This window comes from Phacochoerus africanus, chromosome 9, assembly GCF_016906955.1.
Source record: "Phacochoerus africanus isolate WHEZ1 chromosome 9, ROS_Pafr_v1, whole genome shotgun sequence".
Taxonomy (NCBI): domain Eukaryota; kingdom Metazoa; phylum Chordata; class Mammalia; order Artiodactyla; family Suidae; genus Phacochoerus; species Phacochoerus africanus.
The window spans coordinates 112,758,689-112,778,208 of record NC_062552.1 but is presented as its reverse complement, the minus strand read 5'-3'; the positions used below and the strand labels follow the sequence as shown (position 1 = coordinate 112,778,208).

Here is a 19,520-nt window from a genome sequence, read left to right as displayed (position 1 = left end):
AATCCCATGCCACACCAGCGACCCAGGCTGCTGCAGTGACACCAGATACTTAGCCTGCTGTGCCACAAGGGAACTCCTCTCTTTTTGGCTGCCCCCTGGCATATGGAGTTCCCGGACCAGGAATCAAATGCAAGTCACAGTTGCAGCCTATGCCACAGCTGCAGCAATGCTGGATCCTTAACCCACCGTGCCGGGCCAGGGATGGACCTGTGTCCCAGCGCTCCAGAGACACTGCTGATCCGATGTGCCACAGTCCGAAAGACATCCTCTCTCTTTTTTTTAACTGCTATGTCTCTTGCAACTAGAACAGCCCCTCACATGTAAAAGATTCTAATAATTATGTGCCGAGTGAACTTTGAGTACAAAATCTTGTGTTCCAATAGAGTATTATCTTCAAATGTTAAAAGCCACTGAAATGATGAACAGAAAACCTTCGAAGACTTTAATTAAAGTGTTTCTAGAGTGGAATAGCTGAGAATTTTTATTCTGGATTTTAATTTTTGTTTTTGGTCTTTTTGTCTTTTTAGGGCTGCACTCATGTCATGGATTTTATTTTATTTTATTTTATTTTGTCTTTTTGCTATTTTTGGGGGCCACTCCCGTGGCATATGGAGGTTCCCAGGCTAGGGGTCTAATCGGAGCTGTAGCCACTGGCCTACGCCAGAGCCACAGCAACGCGGGATCCGAGCCGCATCTGCAACCTACACCACAGCTCATGGCAACGCCGGATCGTTAACGCACTGAGCAGGGGCAGGGATCGAACCCGCAACCTCATGGTTCCTAGTTGGATTCGTTAACCGCTGTGCCACGACAGGAACTCCATGGATTTTAATTTAAAATACTTTTAGCCATCCCAGTTGCACCGATGTTGGTTTTTAAGTGATAGAAACAATTTAATTGTATATACCAAAAGCTTTCTCAAAAACTTTGCATGGTGATACCAGCAAAGCACTGAAGTGGCCAATAATCTGTTGGATGCTGCAGCATGGCTCAGAGTTGGATGCTAGATATAACGTGTTTTGAGAATAGAGCCTATCCATTTGTGTATTCGGATTTTGCGTAGGACATTTTCAGTAAGCTCCATGGAGATTTTACTGAGCGGTTCTCACTCATGTATGTTTACCGTGTCTCTGCCATGGAGATTATAGGCAAATAGTGTTTAAAAGCTCTCCTCATAGTTTGTAAAATTACTGGTACTACATGGCTATTCGCTGTGATGGTGAAACCATTAGTTAGAACTGGACTTTTTGAAAAGAAATCTTTATGGAAAACACAATTATATCAGAAAATGAAGTCAGCTCTTTTGTGAGGCAGTTCCTATTATCTGTCCATTTTGAAAACTCATTCTCCATTCAATTATATTACCCATGGTGATGTGTTTGCATTTCAGCAAAACAAAACTGAACCACACTAGCTCTGCATGTCTAGCTCCCATCCTAGGATTTTTACTGTAGTATCTTTATTATTGAATAAAACCTCCAATGTCCTGGCTAAAAAAAATCACAACACATAAGCAATTCCTCAGCCAGACACAACAATCAGGCTTGCTCACCTCAGAATTCTAAGAGACCACATAAAAGTGAAAAGAAGAATAGATATTAGAGAGAAGTAAAAATCAGAAAAGAAATAGCCCACTCGGAGTTCACGTTGTGGTGCAGTGGAAACAAATTCAACTAGTATCCATGAAGATATAGGTTCGATCCCTGGCCTTGTTCAGTGGGTTGGGGATCTGGTATTGCCATGAGCCATGGTCTAGGTTGCAGACACGGCATGGATCCCATGTTGCTGTGGCTGTGGCTGTGGCTGGCAGCTGTAGCTTTGAGTGGACCCCTAGCCTAGGAACTTCCGTATGCTGAGGGTGCAGCCCTAAAATGCAAAAATAAAAAAGAAATAGCCCACTGATGAATAGAAATATACTTCTCTTTAAAATAAGATTGTGGAAGAAACAAACACCAGCAGGACATTATGCTTGATGAGAAGTGGATATGTGGCTTGGCCCTCCCAGGTCTGAAACATGTAAACACTTTCAGACTTGTCAGCACATAGGTCCCTCTCTCAAAGGAGAACTCGGAGCTGCCTCCCCTGCCTCCTGTCTTATGAAGCTTATTGCTTTTTGGAATAATTGCAGATATGATTTTGACAACTAAAAGAACTCTACAGGAAGCTTGTTTTGAGTTCCTCAAAAATTCCTACAGTTAGTGCCACTCAGACACGGGAAATAGTTTTGTATAACACTCTTTGCCTAAGGAGATAGAAAGACCACATGATCTGTGCTAATCAACAAAGTGGTGAAAACAAGATTTGGACAGATATATACAACTATTCTTGCACTTCTGCCCAAATATTGTTATCAAACCATTTCTTCCCAGAAAACAGTTTTGTTAGCCTAAGAACACAGTAGCTCAGTCAGAGCTGGGCTCTCACAAGGTTTTCTGCTAGTTGCTCTGCTTACCAGTAAATTAGCAGTGGGATTTTGCCTAGCAACCCCACCGTGGAAACACAGCTAGACTCTTAAGTGGTTGGGGAGGTGATGGTGAGAAGGTCAAAAGGAACGCAAGGTCCGTGCTTCTCAGGGTCCCTCTGCAGCTGACCCTGCAAACATTATCTGCAATTCTCGGCAGCTTCAGAAGGATGATGAAAAACTAGGGGGGGAATAATGAAAAGGGAAATAAAAAAGCTTCCAAGATGGTGAGCTGAGACTTTCTGAGAGCTCACTCCAGAGTCAGCACAGAAGAACCAAAGGAGAATGAGAACTTTTTTTCTTATTGAAAAGAAGGTAATTATAGGAGATAATGTATATAAAGGGAGAACCAGCAGTGAGCACCTGAGCTAACAAAGATTATCTTACACTGGACGGGAGGCGGACAGGACATTCCTCAGTAGCAAAGGGCAGCAGTAAATCTGGGCTGTCCACATAGAAGGAAAGATTCGGACTTTTACATCAAAAATGTTCGCTGCCGATCACTGAGCACTGAGCAGACACAGTGCAAATTGGAACAGAGCAGGATGCTAGGGGCCCTTCCTCATTCTCTGCTTTAGCGCCTCTCTGAAGTACCAGGATAACAGTATCTGATGCACCTTCCTGGAGTTGTTTTACAAATCTGAAAAACCCCCTTCGCCAAAAGAAAGAAGTTAAAACTTGTTGACCAGGAGCTCGGAGCCCTCAGGCTTAAGGGTTGATATTGTTGATCCCTGTGACCCCGCCCCCCGTCCCCGCCCCCGTCCCCGCCCTGTTTCCTCACCATCAGCCAATCAGAGAATTGTACACGTGCTGATCACTTCCCCAGCAACCTCTCCTCCCTCACCTGGCTTTTTAAAAATGCTTACAATTTTGTTCAGGGAGTTTTTGGTTGTTTGGCCTCACTGTGGGTCTGGCCCACGAACTTGTGCTAACTCTAAGCTTTTACACACTGATTTAATCTTCCAAACAGTCCTATGGGGTGGATTCTTTTATCTCTATTTTTAAAAGAAGAAACTGCTGCAAAAAGTTGAGAAGCTTGCCCAAGGTCACTCAGCCATTTAGCAGCGGGAATGAGATGCGGCCTCTCAAGCAACCTGTCCCTAGACACCGAGTTCTTAAACACCATTTTTCCGTAGTAGCGAACGATTGAAGAGCTAATGGGGATAAGAAGCCCAAAGATCACTGAATGATGTGTTTGTGGTTTCATCTTGAAAGCTAGTTTAAAATGTTCAATTAAGGCGTGTTTTAAATGTTCAATTAAGGCATGTAAATTTTTTTTAAGTATCTGGAGGGCAGCAAAAACATGGGTATCCAGGATAACAGATATTGCCAAACCCTTATGCCTATACCACTTCCTTTTATGGTGTATATACAATTTCATACACACGCACGCACGCAAAACACTTTATTTCTTAAGTCCCTAAAATACCCGGATGATTAAATTCTCCAAGCCTTCTCTAAGCATCACCCTAGGTGTCTGGAGGAAGCAGCACAGGAATAGATAACTTTGGTTGGCCTTGGGCCGTGAGCGGTGGTGAAATGTTTATCATGCAGATAAACTCTGCAACAGATAATGCAATTAGGATGGAGCCTTTGTTACACATCTCTGTCTCCACTACCAGACAAATGCTGCCCCGTGCCATCTTCCCTTCTGCCCACTTCCTGGAGCCTGGGAATGTCTCCAGCCTCCTACGTACTTGCTGCTCTCCTCTGCCAACCTCAGCCTCATTTGGATTGCAGTTGCGTTCACATCCTAATTTATGGCTTAACAAGTGTCTCCCAAACATTTAATTCCCTTTAATTTCATTATGCATTTGAGGAGGATGATTTATAGAGGGGGAAAATGATAGTCCCACTGCCAGCAAGTAGGTGAACTTAATGATCTGTGGGAAAGTCTCCTTTTGGGCTTTGGCTTTTCGTAGGTCTACAGACAGAACTAGGCTAATCGTAACTACATCCTGGATTCAGAGGGGGCTTACCTGCCCCCTCAAAGTCTTATGATATCCAACACAGAAGTTCATGAAATGGGTGAAAGATTCCCTGTGGTTCTCAGGTAATTTTTCTTGTCTTAGTACTTACGTTTGTGGGAAAATGGTATTTTCATATATAGTTTCAAAAATATCATTTTTTTTTCCAGATGGCTTTTCTGAGGACACGGGGAGGGGCTATACGAAAGCATGAGTCAGTTTATTTTTTTCCTGTTCCCATTTTATATACCAACTATCCTCTTAAGAGTCAGAGCACTTGACTCCTTTTTATAAAGGACTGTCTTCCTTTCCCTTCATTCCTTCTTTCCTCCCTTCCTTCCTGGCCAGCATATGGAAGTTCTTGGGCTAGAGGTAGAATCCGAGCTGTAGCTCTGGCCTACGCCACAGCCATGGCAACACCAGATCCGAAACCCACTGAGCAAAGCCTGGGATCAAACCTACATCCTTATCGAGACAACATCTGGTCCTGCTGAGCCGTGACAGGAACTTCAGGATTGTATTTCTTTCGCTTTATGAATATTTAGGTAATGTATTCATCCAGGAAATGGCATGTAAATAGTGCTGATGGAGAGATGTGCAAATAAATATTCTCCGCTATAGCTAGTCCTAGTCATTTAACTGCCCACTCCGCCATATTGAATATACCTGGGACCAAGATCCCAGTCAGGTGGGATCTGATGGTTTTGGGGCTTTATTACAGAGGAGAGCAGCCATCTTCTTCTTCCCCCTCTTCCAGCTCCCTTGTCCCTTGGAGTTTTCCAGTGAAGGGGCAGCAGTTATGTCTGTCTCTACAACTCAGGGAAACTGAATCATAATCAACCCTCCCATCTCAGAGACCTAGTCATTTCCTTGGCTGGCATTTCCTGGTTGAGCAGAGTTGGCTGATCATAGCAGTGTCTCTCTTGAGCATTGCTGTCCGGGGAAACCTGGCTGAGGTGTCCCTGCTATGGATGAAAGCTTAGGAATTCATGGACAGTGACTAGATCTCCTAGTGACAGGTTCTCATTCTGTCTTCCTTCCCAGAGGGGAAACAGGGTGGCCTATTTTTTTTTTTTTTTTTTTTTTTTGCTTTTTAGGGCTGCATCTGTGGCATATGGAAGTTCCCAGGCTAGGCACAGCCACAGCAACGCTGGATCCTTAACCCGCTGAGCGAGGCTAGGGATTGAACCCGCATCCTCATGGATACTAGTTGGGTTTGTTTCTGCTGTGCTGTCACAGGAACTCCAGGGTGGCCTATTCTTTATGGAGGTTAGTCTGGTTTCTTTCATTAGCGGAGGACTCTGGCAACTTTGAACAGGTGACTTCTTGAGTAACTTGAAAAGCGGTTTCCATCACTGCACACTGGACTGAGAGTCCGTCACCTCAGAATTCTCATCTGGGCTCTGCCCCTCATTAGCATTTTATGCAAATTCCCCACACCCTTTTGGGCTGGTGTTTTCATCTGGAAAATGAGGTGTATGAATGCAAACTTCTCTTTGTACTCTGGAGATTCTCTGCCCTCTTATTCACTGGAAGGCAATGACAAAAACAGATCACATGGTAAGGATTTCCCATATCAATTGCCCTAAAATGCATACTTTTGTAGAAACTCAAGGTGGGCAGTGTACACAGGTCCAGACACTCTGGTGTGAAAACATATTTATGATAGTATGCGGTTTGGGGTGGGTATTGGTGCTAGGGTCCCCTCTGAGGACTGTCTCCAGTGCAGAATGGGCACTTTGAGAAGACCTTAAGGGAGGATTCAGTTTAGAGGCAATGCCGGTGTTGTCTGGAGTGCGTTCAAGGGCACAGCAGTCTGCCTCCAGTCGACCTCTGGACTCCGCGGGCACGATTCTTTTGCCCAAAGTATCAGTTTAATTTCCATTCCCAATGCATTTTCACTTCCTAACTACTAGCTCTTTCAGAAGCTGACATGAGATGAAGCCCCTCCTACCCATTTTAGACAGTGACCCTGTCATTCAGCACAGACTCCTGTCCTGCCCCTTGCAGGTACTACAGCCAGCAAACATGATGAGCGCAGCACCAGCTCAAACACATGTGTTTTAAAAGAAAAATATGTTCTAAAGGTGCAACCGCAGCAGTGGGCAGGCGGGTGAAGAAGCAGACAGACACTTGGCTGGCGTCTGTCACAAATGAAGATGGGGATGGCTGTGTCTTTCTTCTCATCCCAACGTGCTGGCCTGTCTCAGGAGGCATTTTTTCCCAGCATAGTCCTATTGCCACAAGGGAAACTGGGTGAAAATCCATCCCCACCACCTCTGTGGGAAGACCTCGAAACATGTGCCCTCCTGATGGAGGGTGAGTCACGTCACATGAGAAATGGCAGCAAGCCCTCCTTGGGAAATAGGCATGTTGGACTAGCGAGGAAGTTAGAACCAGCATTTACGTGGCAGTCAGGGAACCACTCAAACGATATTCGAGGCAGGAGCTAAGTGGGGTTTCTTGACCCAGGGACCACTTTGACCACCTGAGAACCCCTGTGTATTTTTTTAGGAGAGGATCCACAGCTTTCATCAGATTCTCACGAAGCTGCCCACGAGCAAAGGGAGGTTCAAAGCCACGGACGTTTCCCCCTCTACCTCTGTCTTCCAAATGCAGGGTGATGGAGCTGACTTGCCTGTCTTTCTCCTTTTCTGTTCTTTTTTAGAAAAAGCAAGTGAGTCAGACCAAGATCCGGGTCATCTCAACCATCCTGTTCATCTTGGCCGGTTGTGTTGTGTTTGTGACCATCCCCGCCGTCATTTTCAAGTACATCGAGGGCTGGACAGCCCTGGAATCCATTTACTTTGTGGTGGTCACTCTCACCACGGTGGGCTTTGGTGATTTTGTGGCAGGTAAGCACCCTGGGCATCCCACAGTCGCCTGGGCTCTTGGAGGGGCAGCAGATATTCTGTGGGCAGGGCTTTTCCAAACCACGGGGAAAGATGTGGGAGGAGCCAGTGAGGCTCAGCGTCCCCACTGCTGGGCACGGGCTTGTTTCGAACCCATGGTTCTGTGTGAGGTAAACAGCAGCCGCTGTTGCCTCAAGAGGAAGCCACCTCTCCCTCCCCAGGATGCAGATTGCCCTCATCATCCTATGAATCATGCGTGAGTGAAATGAATTTCTCATTGGATTTTGAACTTCTGAATTGGGTTGAGGCTCCTTGAATCAATTGACAAAGGCTATATTAGCAAGTGGCAAATATGAAACTCTGGGGAGATGAGCATAGAGTTTAGTCTGCAGTGACCTGCAGATTAAGTGTCCTGATGCTGAAGTGACAGCCACTGTCCCTGCAAAAGTTGCCCTGGGCATGTCTGGATGCCAGACTTAAGACTCGGGTGACGACCAGGAGCTGAAAACAGCCTCAGGGGAATATCGTATTAGAATGGATTCTGCGTGAGAGTATGTAGAATAGCCTTCGTTGTAAAAACAAATGCCAGTGAACTGTGCTTAAGGAAGCAAAAGAAAACCATCAAACTCATCTAGGGACAGGGAGCTTGAAAATTAAAATGAGATCTGACTTCTTACATGTATCGTTTTCTGAGCATGGTAGGAATTTCCCGATGGAATAGTTCTAGGTGGTCAGACAGATGATCATTTTCTACCCCGAGGAGTGAACACTCTGACCGAGCAACTCTATCAGAACTTAAGACGTTTAGAGAGGGTAGGGGTCTCCTCTCCTCGAGTCTGGAAAACAGCAAATTCTGGAGAGGACGTTGAAGGTTGGTCCACAGGCACGCGGGTTATCTCCACATTGATCCTGTGATACAGAAAACTGCAAGAGTGGTTTTGGAGTTAATCCAACTGGGAAGACGGAGACTGATGTCTACTCTGTAGAAATCGAAGTTTTATTTTTTTTTCTTCTTTTTACTGGCCAAACACTAAGAATTGCAAAGTCAAGGTGATTTAAAAATCATTTTGCAAAGAACCTGAGGCAATGGGGCCCCACCAGTTGTTCTCAGCCACTGTGCAGCTCCTTGGCTTGGGCACGAAGTCACTTGATGCCATCTGATTAGAGGCCCGAAGCTCTGGAACCACACCACCCAGAGAAATGAGGAAAGGAAGAGGAACAACTGTCCGGTTCATTCCTTAGCATCATCCATGGCTGCTCTGTGGGGAAACTCAGTTGAGATTCTGATCCTGGGTAGATACACGCAGCGGCAGCTGGGGTTGAGGGCTGTTTTCACCAGCATCTTTAAGTTCCCCAGAGCATCATTTGCGTTCGGCTGTGCCCCAGAGCCCTCTGTGCCAACCCTGGACTGTCTGGAGGACTGTCTTCCAAGGACACCAGTGGTGAACCCTGCTTTCCAACCCGTCATTGCTCAGTTCAGTCTGTTAATGTGGGGCAAAGATGGCACAGCCCTGGGAATATGAGCTTTGAAAAGTTGCCTAGGACTTAAACGTATTATTATTATTCTCATGAGCCACCATGGGCTGTGAGCACTTAGCACACACCCCACTTGACCTTATGTTTACTTACCTAGTAAAGTTGTGAGCTCCGCAGTCACACGCCCAGAGCACTGTTTTATTTCCCTTACGTACCTCTGATTACACAGCCATGTTACCACCTTTGTCCTGAAGTCTCCACAGACCCGGGCCTTTTATAACTCACGTGCTGAATTATACCCGTTTCCAGAGCTTACACAGACCAACTTGAAGATTGCGTGCCTTAGAACCTAGAAGCATGCCACAGCCTTTTGGCAACACTCTAAGAATGAAAGGATGCCCATCATTGAAAAAGATACATTAACCAGAGCGGATGGTTGCTGTGATCTAACATGACATCAACTCAGAAATATAGTCGGAACATCGATCACCACACAGGATTAAGTGCTGGGTTATTTTGTAGCTGTCTCACTTGAGGACAGTCTGACAACCCTGCACGTATTTTGCAGCCCTGCCTGGGAGCTCACGCTGAGTTCCGCATTCCCGGCCAGCAGGTGATAAAGGAACGAGCCAAAAGCTGTTTACTGCCTTGCTCGCTAGCGCGCCCTAGTGACAATCTTTTTTTTGGGTGATGATGACTTGTTAAGGTAAATAAATATTTACTTTAAGATAGCTCCAAGGAGAAAACTGTAGAGTTCTGCTTAGCGCAGAGGATAGCTCCAAGGAGAAAACTGCAGAGTTCTCCTGCTTAGCGCAGAGGTGAAATCAACCTCGAGAACCACTTAATGTTGAGGAAATGCCAACCGTGTCCTAGAGAAAGCTGAGAGGGAGCGTTGCCGGAAAGGGAAAAAACACAGCAGCTAAGCCAAACCCAGGGGGGCTTGCCATGGAAACCTTCAGTGAAATTTGGAATTCTGATTTTAAGAAGTCCTGGGAGTAGCTATGGAGACCTTGTGGGCTGCATTGCAAAGTGGGTTTGGTCACACTGAGAAGTGCCAGATGCCACAGTGCCTGAGCAGCTGCCTTGGGGAGGTTATTATTGATAGCATGGATTCAGGGGTGCTAGATGAGGTTACAGCCTTGACCCAGTGGGAGAGTCTAGTGCTCACTCACCATATAGCACCATAAGTAACAGGACTAATGTCCATTGTCCTGGAAATGGCCACCAGCCTGCTTCACGGAGCAACGACATCGCACAGCGTGAGAACAAGGCTGGCGTTAGTGATTTCATGGAGCTTCCCCACTTCTTTACGAGAGAAGCCTGGGGCTCGGACTCTGTTTTTCGAGGCTACCTTTGGCTTCGCCGTAGGAGGGCTGGAATAAACAGGCTAATTACTTGGAATAAATGACTGGTCCTCTCGGTGGAACAGCCAATCAATGCAATCAAGGCAACTAGACGATTTGGTTTGATGGATTTTTACTGTAATCCCTATTTGTAAAATAAAGGGATTGGATTAGCTGGCCTCGAAGGTTCCTTTTCCTTCTAGCACGGTGATTCTAATTACTCAGTCTAATCGACCCTTTGTATCAGCGTCGTGTGCACACCATCCCTCAGTTAGCACTAAATCACTATTGCTTGGGTCCCAGTCCCAGGGATCCCAGGAAGACTAATTTTCCTTCCACACACCTACTCATCTCTTGGTGCATGCATGTGTGCTTAAGGAGGAAATGGTTCCTAGAGTTCCACACCATCTGGGATTATTTAGCGTTTTTTAAAATTGAATTTAAGGCAGTTTAAGAAAAACGTAACGACTGGGCCTGACCAGGCATTCTCTAATTCATCATCGAGCTCCGGTTTAGACTGGGGAGATCAGGTTGGTCACTGACATATTTTTGTTATGAGTATTATGAGCAGTGATCAAGATTCAAGGGAAGTTAAGCCACAGGTCAGGCTCTTTTAGGGAAGAGACACAGCTTGTCCTTGCTCTCCCACCCGTGTCACATCTTGTGTAACCTCAGGCCTAGTAGCCAAGGGTTAGATGGCAATGGGGTGACATCTCTGTTGCATGGGCTGGGATATGTTTCTTCTGCAAAGACCATCTGCTAGATCCTGGTTAAAGTAACGTTTGGTTGTTTTCAGGGGGAAACGCTGGCATCAATTACCGGGAGTGGTATAAGCCCTTAGTGTGGTTTTGGATCCTTGTTGGCCTTGCCTACTTTGCAGCTGTCCTCAGTATGATCGGAGATTGGCTACGGGTTCTATCCAAAAAGACAAAAGAAGAGGTAGGCTTCCTTCCAGATTCCATGTATGTTCCTAGAATCAGATTAGCTCTTGCCAAGAATTACCTGTCTCTGTTCTATGGGATAGACCATTTCCTACTAAATGGGGGGTTCATAGGCTTCCTCGTTTTGAATCCTTGAATCAAATGGATTTTTGTTTTAAATGCCAGATTAAATGGAATAGCAGTTATTTCTGGATCCTTTTTTGGCAGGTGAGAAAACCTGGTGACTTACTTACCAACCCACAGATCCTGGAAAGATTAGTAAACAACAACATTTTAAAAATTGAAAAGAAAAAAAATCCAGACATAGTCAGCAGAGGTAGACTATAGCTGAAGGTGTGTGCAATTGCCCTTAATCAGCAAGTGAGTTTTTCTCAATTCTGTATAAGTCATTGAACCATGGCTGCCCATGGGGACGTGAACTCAAGGGCTTCCTTTTACTACATCCGCTCCTGGTTTTTAGACCTGCAGATACATCTCTCTATGGCCGGTGGCACTCAGCGTTTCCTCCTTCATATAAATGCGCACGTTTTTGTAATGTAAAGAATTATGGCCATGAGGTTGGGGGTTCGATTCCTGGCCTCGCTCAGTGGCTTAAGGATCTGGCATTGCCGTGAACTGTGGTGTAGGTTGCAGACGTGGCTCGGAGTCCGCGTTGCTGTGGCTGTGGTGTAGGCTGTCAGCTACAGCTCCGATTCGACCCCTAGCCTGGGAACCTCCATATGCCACAGGTGTGGCCCTGACCAAAAAAAAAAAAAAAGAAGGAAAGAAATATCCATGTAGCTTTCTGGGAAGAGAGGAAAAGAGATAAGAAAGGAGGAGGGTGAGTCCAGAGCAGGGAAGTACTAAAGAAAGGAAAGAGATAAAACCCCAAAGAAACAGGAGTTTGGGGTTAGTCAATGCAAACCATTCCATTTAGAATGGATAAGCAATGAGGTCCTGCTGTCCAGCACAGGGAACTATATCCAGTCTCTTGGGGTAGAACACGATGGAAGATGGTATGAGGAAAAGAATGTATATACATGTTATGACTGTGTTGCTGTGCTGTACAGCAGAAATTGACATGACACTGTAACAACTATACTCTTAAAAAAAAAAAAAAAGAAACAGAAAGAGGAACAGCCTTTTTAAGAGTGACTGACTGTTCCCTTCCCAGAATGGGGTCACTCTATGTAGAAGGGCCTGGAAGAGCATTGCTGAATGGAGATGTCTCCAGTACCATTCCTGGTTGCAGTGGTTTAATTTTCCTGGCTTGCACAGGCAATGTCAAGGCACTCTGCAGTCTGATTCTCCACAGAGCTAACTGACCTGCTGAAAATCAGCTGTAATAAAAGAGCACCCACATAAATATTGATGTTCCTCAGTGCAGAAATCCCAGTTACTCATCTGTACAGGAAAGCACGAGACTTGTATGAATTAGCCCTGCTGAAAAAGAGCCCAGAGATTTGGTACTGATCCTCATGCAACACTGCACCATAAGGAAGTATGTTCTATGGACTTTGGCAGAACATGGCCCCGCCCCTTCCTGCGCCCTGACCAGGCAAATTTGGTTTCCAGGTGCCCCAGTGGATCTTACTGAACCAGGGCAAGCTGGATAGCCCAGGGCCGGAGCATGGCCCGGGCAGAGGGTGACACTTGAGCAGGTTGCCCAGGACTGAGGGGGTACCTGGGACACAGGACTTTCCGTTATTTTTTTTTAATTTAATTTTTTTATTATTATTTTTTTTCTTTTTTTTTTTTTGTCTTTTTGCTATTTCTTGGGCTGCTCCTGTGGCATATGGAGGTTCCCAGGCTAGGGGTCTAATCGGAGCTGCAGCCGCCAGCCTGCGCCAGAGCCACAGTAACGCGGGATCCGAGCCGCGTCTGCAACCTACACCACAGCTCACGGCAACGCCGGATCGTTAACCCACTGAGCAAGGGCAGGGACCGAACCCGCAACCTTATGGTTCCTAGTCGGATTCGTTAACCACTGTGCCACGATGGGAACTCCCAGGACTTTCCATTTTAAAACCAGGTCATTCCCAGGCTGACTGGGACAGGTGGGTCACCCTCCCCAGATAGAGGTCTTAGAGGGACCCAGAAGGGCAAAGGATCTGCTGAACATCTGCTTCCCACCCAGGACCCAGCTAAGTGCATGTCCACCATGCAGTCACGTGAAAAACTCTGTGAGCCAGGCAGGGCTACCCCAGAGTTATGTTGGAGGAATGAGGCCAGACCATGGAAAAGGGGGTGGAAACTCAGGAACTCAGGCCTGTCCAACTCCAAGTATCGCTCTTGCCCTCGCAATGCCATCAGCCTCTCCTTCAGTCATCGCCTTCTGTTTCTCAAGCGTCCACGTGGCTCCCCCGCCCACCAGGGTCCCCATCCCTCCTGAGACGGGTCTCTGGGGCTGCAGGAAGGGCCCGGGCAGGGTAGCATCCTGCCCGTCCTGCCGGGTGCAGGTGCCGCCACCACCTCCGGGCCTCCTTCTGGTGGGGACACGCAGGGGCTGCGGGTGCTGGGGGTTCCGGGTTGGAGGTGACTGTCTCAGCGCGTGGTGGTGGTTCTGTCTCCCGGCCAGGTGGGTGAGATCAAGGCCCACGCGGCCGAGTGGAAGGCCAACGTGACGGCCGAGTTTCGGGAGACGCGGCGGCGGCTGAGCGTGGAGATCCACGACAAGCTGCAGCGGGCAGCCACCATCCGCAGCATGGAGCGCCGGCGCCTGGGCCTGGACCAGAGGGCCCACTCGCTCGACATGCTCTCCCCGGAGAAGCGCTCCGTCTTCGCCGCGCTGGACGCCGGCCGCTTCAAGGCCTCGTCCCAGGAGAGCATCAACAACCGGCCCAACAACCTGCGCCTGCAGGGGTCCGAGCAGCTGAACAAACACGGGCAGGGGGCCTCGGAGGACAACATCATCAACAAGTTCGGGTCCACCTCCAGGCTCACCAAGAGGAAAAACAAGGACTTCAAAAAGACCTTGCCCGAGGACGTGCAAAAGATCTACAAGACTTTCCGGAACTACTCCCTGGATGAGGAGAAGAAAGAGGAGGAGACGGAAAAGGTGTGTAACTCGGATCACTCGAGCACGGCCATGTTGACTGACTGCATCCAGCCGCCGGCCGGGATGGAGAACGGAGTGGTCCCCACGGACACCAAAGACAGGGAGCGTGAGAACAACGCATTACTTGAAGACAGAAACTAAGTGGTAAGGACACTGGACTTGACGGAGCGTTGTGGGGGTTTTTTGTTTTGTTTTGTTTTGTTTTGAATATTCACCCTGAGACACGTGCCTTAAACAAGACTTCTTGTTAGTCTGAAATTACATAGCATCGAAGAATATATTTCACTGTGCCATAAACGACTGAGAAAGCTTGCTCTGCCAAAAGGAATCAAAGAACAAGGACTTCAGTTGTGATCAGGACTGCAGGACACCCAGGGAAGCTTCCCTGGCATAGGAGGTCACAGACACAGGTGTCCAGGGCGAGACCAAGGTGATGCTGTGCCCCAGTGCCGCACTGCCCCCGCGGTGGCAGGTAGAAAAGGGCAGCTATTCCTTAGACCAGCCATCTGAAAGGAACAGGTGTGTCTTTTCAATGGAGTCATTTCCTGGACCTACCATTAGTGATACGTGCACACACAGAAGGGGACCGGATTGGGGGGGTGAGCTGGTGCTGGCAACTAGGGTAAGAGTGGACATTTGGGCATGTTGCTCTGAGTTCCAATTTTGATACACACCATTCAGTGCACATCTAGGCTTTCTAAGCTCCAAATGAATGAATGTCCTTGGGACCCAAGAGCACCTGGAATTTGTTGGAAGCAGATCAGAGCACACATATTAAAAGGTGCAATTGCTTTCCTCATTACGAAAGAAAAAAAAAATCACAAACACATCACACTGTGGATATTACCTTAACCAATGACAGAAGCCTGCTGCATTTTTGTCTTTCTCGCAGCGGCAGGTAGTGCACATGAACTTGCAAGCGTTGGTGAAAACTCAACCTCAGCCGCTGCATGGTGACAGGCAAAAATCATGCGTTTTCCTCAGTGGGTGCAATGGTGAAAATAAACTGGTTTTGAAATGTTCATGTTCATTCTTCTAGGACCTTCTGTTACAATTTCTTTTGATAAGAGGGGGAAAAAAATACCAAAACTATTGCCTTGCATGATGCCGGTGGCTTGCTGTTCTGTCTATCAGACCCTGCATTTTTATAAACATAGATGTCCTGCATGTCTAAGACATACCAAGGAGGACCATGGCATCATTCCATCTCAGGGCTTCTTGTCCCTTTGGGTGTCTTAGGATAGACGTAGTGACATGAGGTCTAGTCTTGCTATCTGCAAACAAGAGGAAAATTAACCCCTCAACCAACCCCTGTACTGGACAATTGAATTGTTTTCATTGCTTGCAGCTTAAGTGCCATTATTGCCATTTAAAAATATAATACTTAAAAGAAGTATTTGAAAGATTTCACGTTTATGTTTGGGTGTTCCTTTATTCTGAAAGCATCCCTTCTTCTCCTTGCTCATTGCTTTACCCACACCTGCTAGCCCCGCAAGTTGGAACACCACTGTGATTGCTTGTTTCTAGGCAAACAGTAACCAACACGTGGGGACAATTATGATTGTTCCATGAGGGCGGAGCACTCAGTGAAGGGCAGTGGGGGAGAGGAAGGTTCTAAGTGGATTTTTATCACAAAGGGAACAATCTGTCCTAGGCCAGCATCCTGTGTGTGCCTCAGCCTTTTTCAGAGTTGGCTCACCATCAGACTGGCTCAAATGTGGCTGTTTGAGCCACACACTTAAGCATTTGGACCTGGAAATACGAGGAAGCTGCTGGTCATGGGCCTCCTAGGCTCAGTGCCACCTTTTGAGGATGTGGCATAACTGATACATAGAGTGGACTTATCAGAAGATCACAGGGGTAGCAGAGACTTCCAGAAACCATCTAATGCTTTCTGACTTCCAGGGAAAACGATGCCCACTACATCCTTGACCTCTGGTACCATGGTGGACCTCTTCCTGCCCAGCTCCCCCAAATGCAGAGCTCTCTCTTGTCTGGAGCACATGCAGCCCCTCTTGTCCCTCTGGCCCCCAATTTTAGACTCTAGGTATAGATGTGGTGTTGCTTTTGGGAAGGAGCCAAATAAAAGTCAAGTTTGATGAGGCCCTTTCTTGTTCGAGGTAGGTCTGGGTTCATGCCTTCATGGGGCTGGAGCTGTGCCTCCCTGGGGGCATCCTGTGTTTGCACAACAACAGACACTTGGGAAACAGTGTATGTGCGGGTGTGGGTATTGGTTCTTCATATGGGATTCATTCCAGCCTGTTTTAAGAAATTGGTAGATAGCTGGGGCTTTCTTATTCTGACAAGTTCAAAGCTTTCCTGTCCAAGGATCTCATTCATTTGGGTTTCCACCCTCTATTCCTTGGTACCTTCCTTATAGTGGTGGGTTAAAATTCTAGACCCTATCACCAAATCTGGCCAAGAGGCTTCCCTGTCATTTTTCTAGTGGCTTCTGTGGGCCAGGCACTAGATTAGGCACTTTATGGGTATGGGCTCACTGAAACCTCACAGCAACACTCTGCTCTGCCGGAGAAGTGTTTGAAGACCCATTACACAGATGATGACACAGAGGCTCAGGGAAGCTAAGTAACTTACCTAAGAGCACACAGCAAGAAGGTGGTAGAGCTGGTGTTCAAAGTCTATCTGACCAAAGTCTACTTTTGACTTTGCTACAGCGTCTGTGTCATGCACCCTTGTGTGTGTGTGTGTGTGTGTGTGTGTGTGTGTGTACCCACATGTGTCTTTTTAGTTTCACGGACACAGATTACAGAGGTGGGGAGAAGATCTTGACGACCAAGACGGTATGAGGTCTTTGCATAAACTTGGCCTAACGTGTTGCCCTTGCAGATGCTTCCTGGACAGTATTCTGTATGTGGCGCCCTTTCTGTATTGTTAAATATGCCCTTTGCAAGCACGCTTTTGCACTTTACTTGCTTATCTTGCAGGAACTCGGCCTCCAGCTGGAACAAAACAATTCAAAGCTCTAAGCTGCACACTCTACCAAATGCAATGGGTGTGGGTGTGTGCATAGACATTTGCCCAGACCAGTCAAATCCCAGGAATGTGGAGGGATCAAAAATAGCCTTTGGCTGGGAGTTCTCCGACGAACAGATGGGGCCAAGGCCCTGACGAGAAACATCAAGAGTCCTCCTTGTGTGGAGATCGATCGGTTAGATCTGAGGGCAAAGTGTCTGAGCAACTATAATATCCTCAGAGCAGATGCTGAGAGGGCACGAGGTGCTGGACTCCACTGTGTGGGTACCACTAAGATTTGCGGGGAGGCCAGGGGTTTTGGAATTGCTTGAAAGTTACCTTTTTTACATGGGGCCAAATAGAGTTTGAGAGGATGAGATCAAGTGGCTGCAAATTCCGCACACACGTGGGCACAGCCCTGCCCATCCAGCTGCCCGTCCCCCCGCCTGGAGAAAACATTTTGATTTTGCACACAGGGCACAGGGCAGTGTCCTTTGTTTCTCCTGGTAATCAGACATGGAAAGTTTTGCTCCACCATAGATCTGGAGGTTTATTGGTGAGAGCCAAGGAACGGTTTGGAGAGACTGCAGCTCAATGCCCAGCCCTAATCCAGCAGTGACTCTAAGCCTTTATCACTTTGGGGGAAGGGCCCTCATGTGCGCCTAGGCAGGAGGGTCCCTGACCTACAGCTAAGGTGATTCGGGCTGTTTGTCTGTGTTCCCCAGTCCCAGCCTGTGACCTTGGGCCTCTCGGTCCCCTTGCTACATCACCTGCACATCGAGGGAGTTGAACACAGATCATTGTCAAGGTCCCTTTTAGTGTGGCAGTTCTCTGACCATTCCCTGGTCTGACTTAATGTACTAAGAACACTTCTAGCTGCATTTATAAATACTGAGTAATGGGCCCCACTTATTTTAGGCAAAGACGAGAGCTCAGTCTCTTGCCCTTTGGGATTTGTTTTCTGGGTGATTGATGGAGAACCAGATGTATTTGGGAGCCTGGTGGCCAAATTAGGAGAGTGTCCTGCATAGGCTCACTCTGTTCTCCTTGACAGCACACTGTCCCCTGGGGGACTTGGGCCACGGGGGCTTTTTTTTTTTTTTTTTTTGGCATGGTGTTAAGACTAAAGAATTTTGAGCTATTGCTGTTTGCAATCAATTATAGTAAATATCCCCTCTGATTTATGAACTCATATACTCTAGACAGGTATTTCTTACTTAGACCCCCACCCACCTATACACACACACACACACATGCACGCACACATGCACATGCACACACGCAGAAGAGATGGCTGCTTGGGTTCTATGGGAACCGTTCATGTTGAAAGTCCTAGTTGTACTAGGTGTTGGCACACCACCTCTTGCCTCCCCCTGGGATCATATTTCCTTGCTCAGTCATCTCTGCTCATACATTTGTATGCTTGGCTTTGAGGGTTAATGAGAATGTGGCCAGAATTTGGAGAGGGTAGATTTTTATTCGCTGTATTAGATAAGAATGTAAGACCCTCCAATGTGTATGTACTGTGGCTTCTGAACAATAGGAAAACAGACATGTAGAGATTCTCTTTAAAAAAAGTTTAAGGAAAGCCAGTATTGCATTTCATGCCTCTGCTTCCTGCATCCCACTAATGTTTCAAATGGGGGTTATTCTTTCTCACTGTTATGATGCAATTGTGTGCAAAGACAGTGCTGCGTGAGCAGAGGGAGCTAGCTCTCCAGGGTAGAGCATCAGAGCTAATTAGTAATGGCCTTAAAAAATAAAAATGGCAACTCTCTCAAACAAAAATGACTTTAATTTGGCATTGTGGATACTGCAAATTCTGTGTCTGGAAACTCTGGAAGAGCGCGCCGATTCCACGGCTGTAAATAAAGTCCCGCCCTATGTCCTTGCACGAGGAACCAGCTATGTGGTCCTTCAGTGTCCTGCCCACAGTCCCCATAAGCCTCAGTCCTCCCATGGTGGTCCCTAATTCATGTGACATCAGTGCAGTGGCAGTGAGGAAAAATAAGAGGTGCCTCTGATGTTACTGAAAGTGATCATTTCCACAGGTGGCTAAGAGATGTGGAATCTTACTGTCCTCAGCTCGTAAGTGAAAAATCTCAAAGAGTTCCCTCTGCATTACCAAGCCCCCTCCCTGTGAGACTCCCGCTCCATCCATATAGCAGTCCTGTGCTGCCAAGGACAACTGGGAAACCTCCCCTCTGCCATCAGGGCGCTGAGCTTGAAGGGAGAAGGTGCCTAGACGCGATATGCAAACCAACCCACGGGCCAGCCTCTGGCTTCTTACCCGTCCCAGAGTCACAGGCAGGGGACCCCTTAACAATGATAAACCCACGTGTGGAGTTGTCTTACCTATTTTTCTCTCTGTAGGATTTCATGGTGCTTTAAAAAGAAAAAAAGGCATTTTACAAAAAATAATGCCGGGTGGGGTGGGGGAGGAGGGAATTTCGTAATGTTCTTAGGAAAA

General features: G+C 47.1%; 1 protein-coding gene across 1 annotated transcript in view; it reads left to right on the top strand.

The window, feature by feature from the left end:
* Positions 1-15,099, top strand: part of KCNK10 (potassium two pore domain channel subfamily K member 10) — a 75,937-nt gene extending 60,838 nt beyond the window's left edge. The window contains exons 4-6 of the mRNA XM_047797258.1: positions 7,097-7,283; positions 10,896-11,038; positions 13,598-15,099. Coding sequence (XP_047653214.1) covers positions 7,097-7,283; positions 10,896-11,038; positions 13,598-14,218 — 951 coding nt within the window. The 3' untranslated portion in view covers positions 14,219-15,099. The remainder of the gene's footprint in view (positions 1-7,096; positions 7,284-10,895; positions 11,039-13,597) is intronic.
* Positions 15,100-19,520: the final 4,421 nt, after the last annotated feature.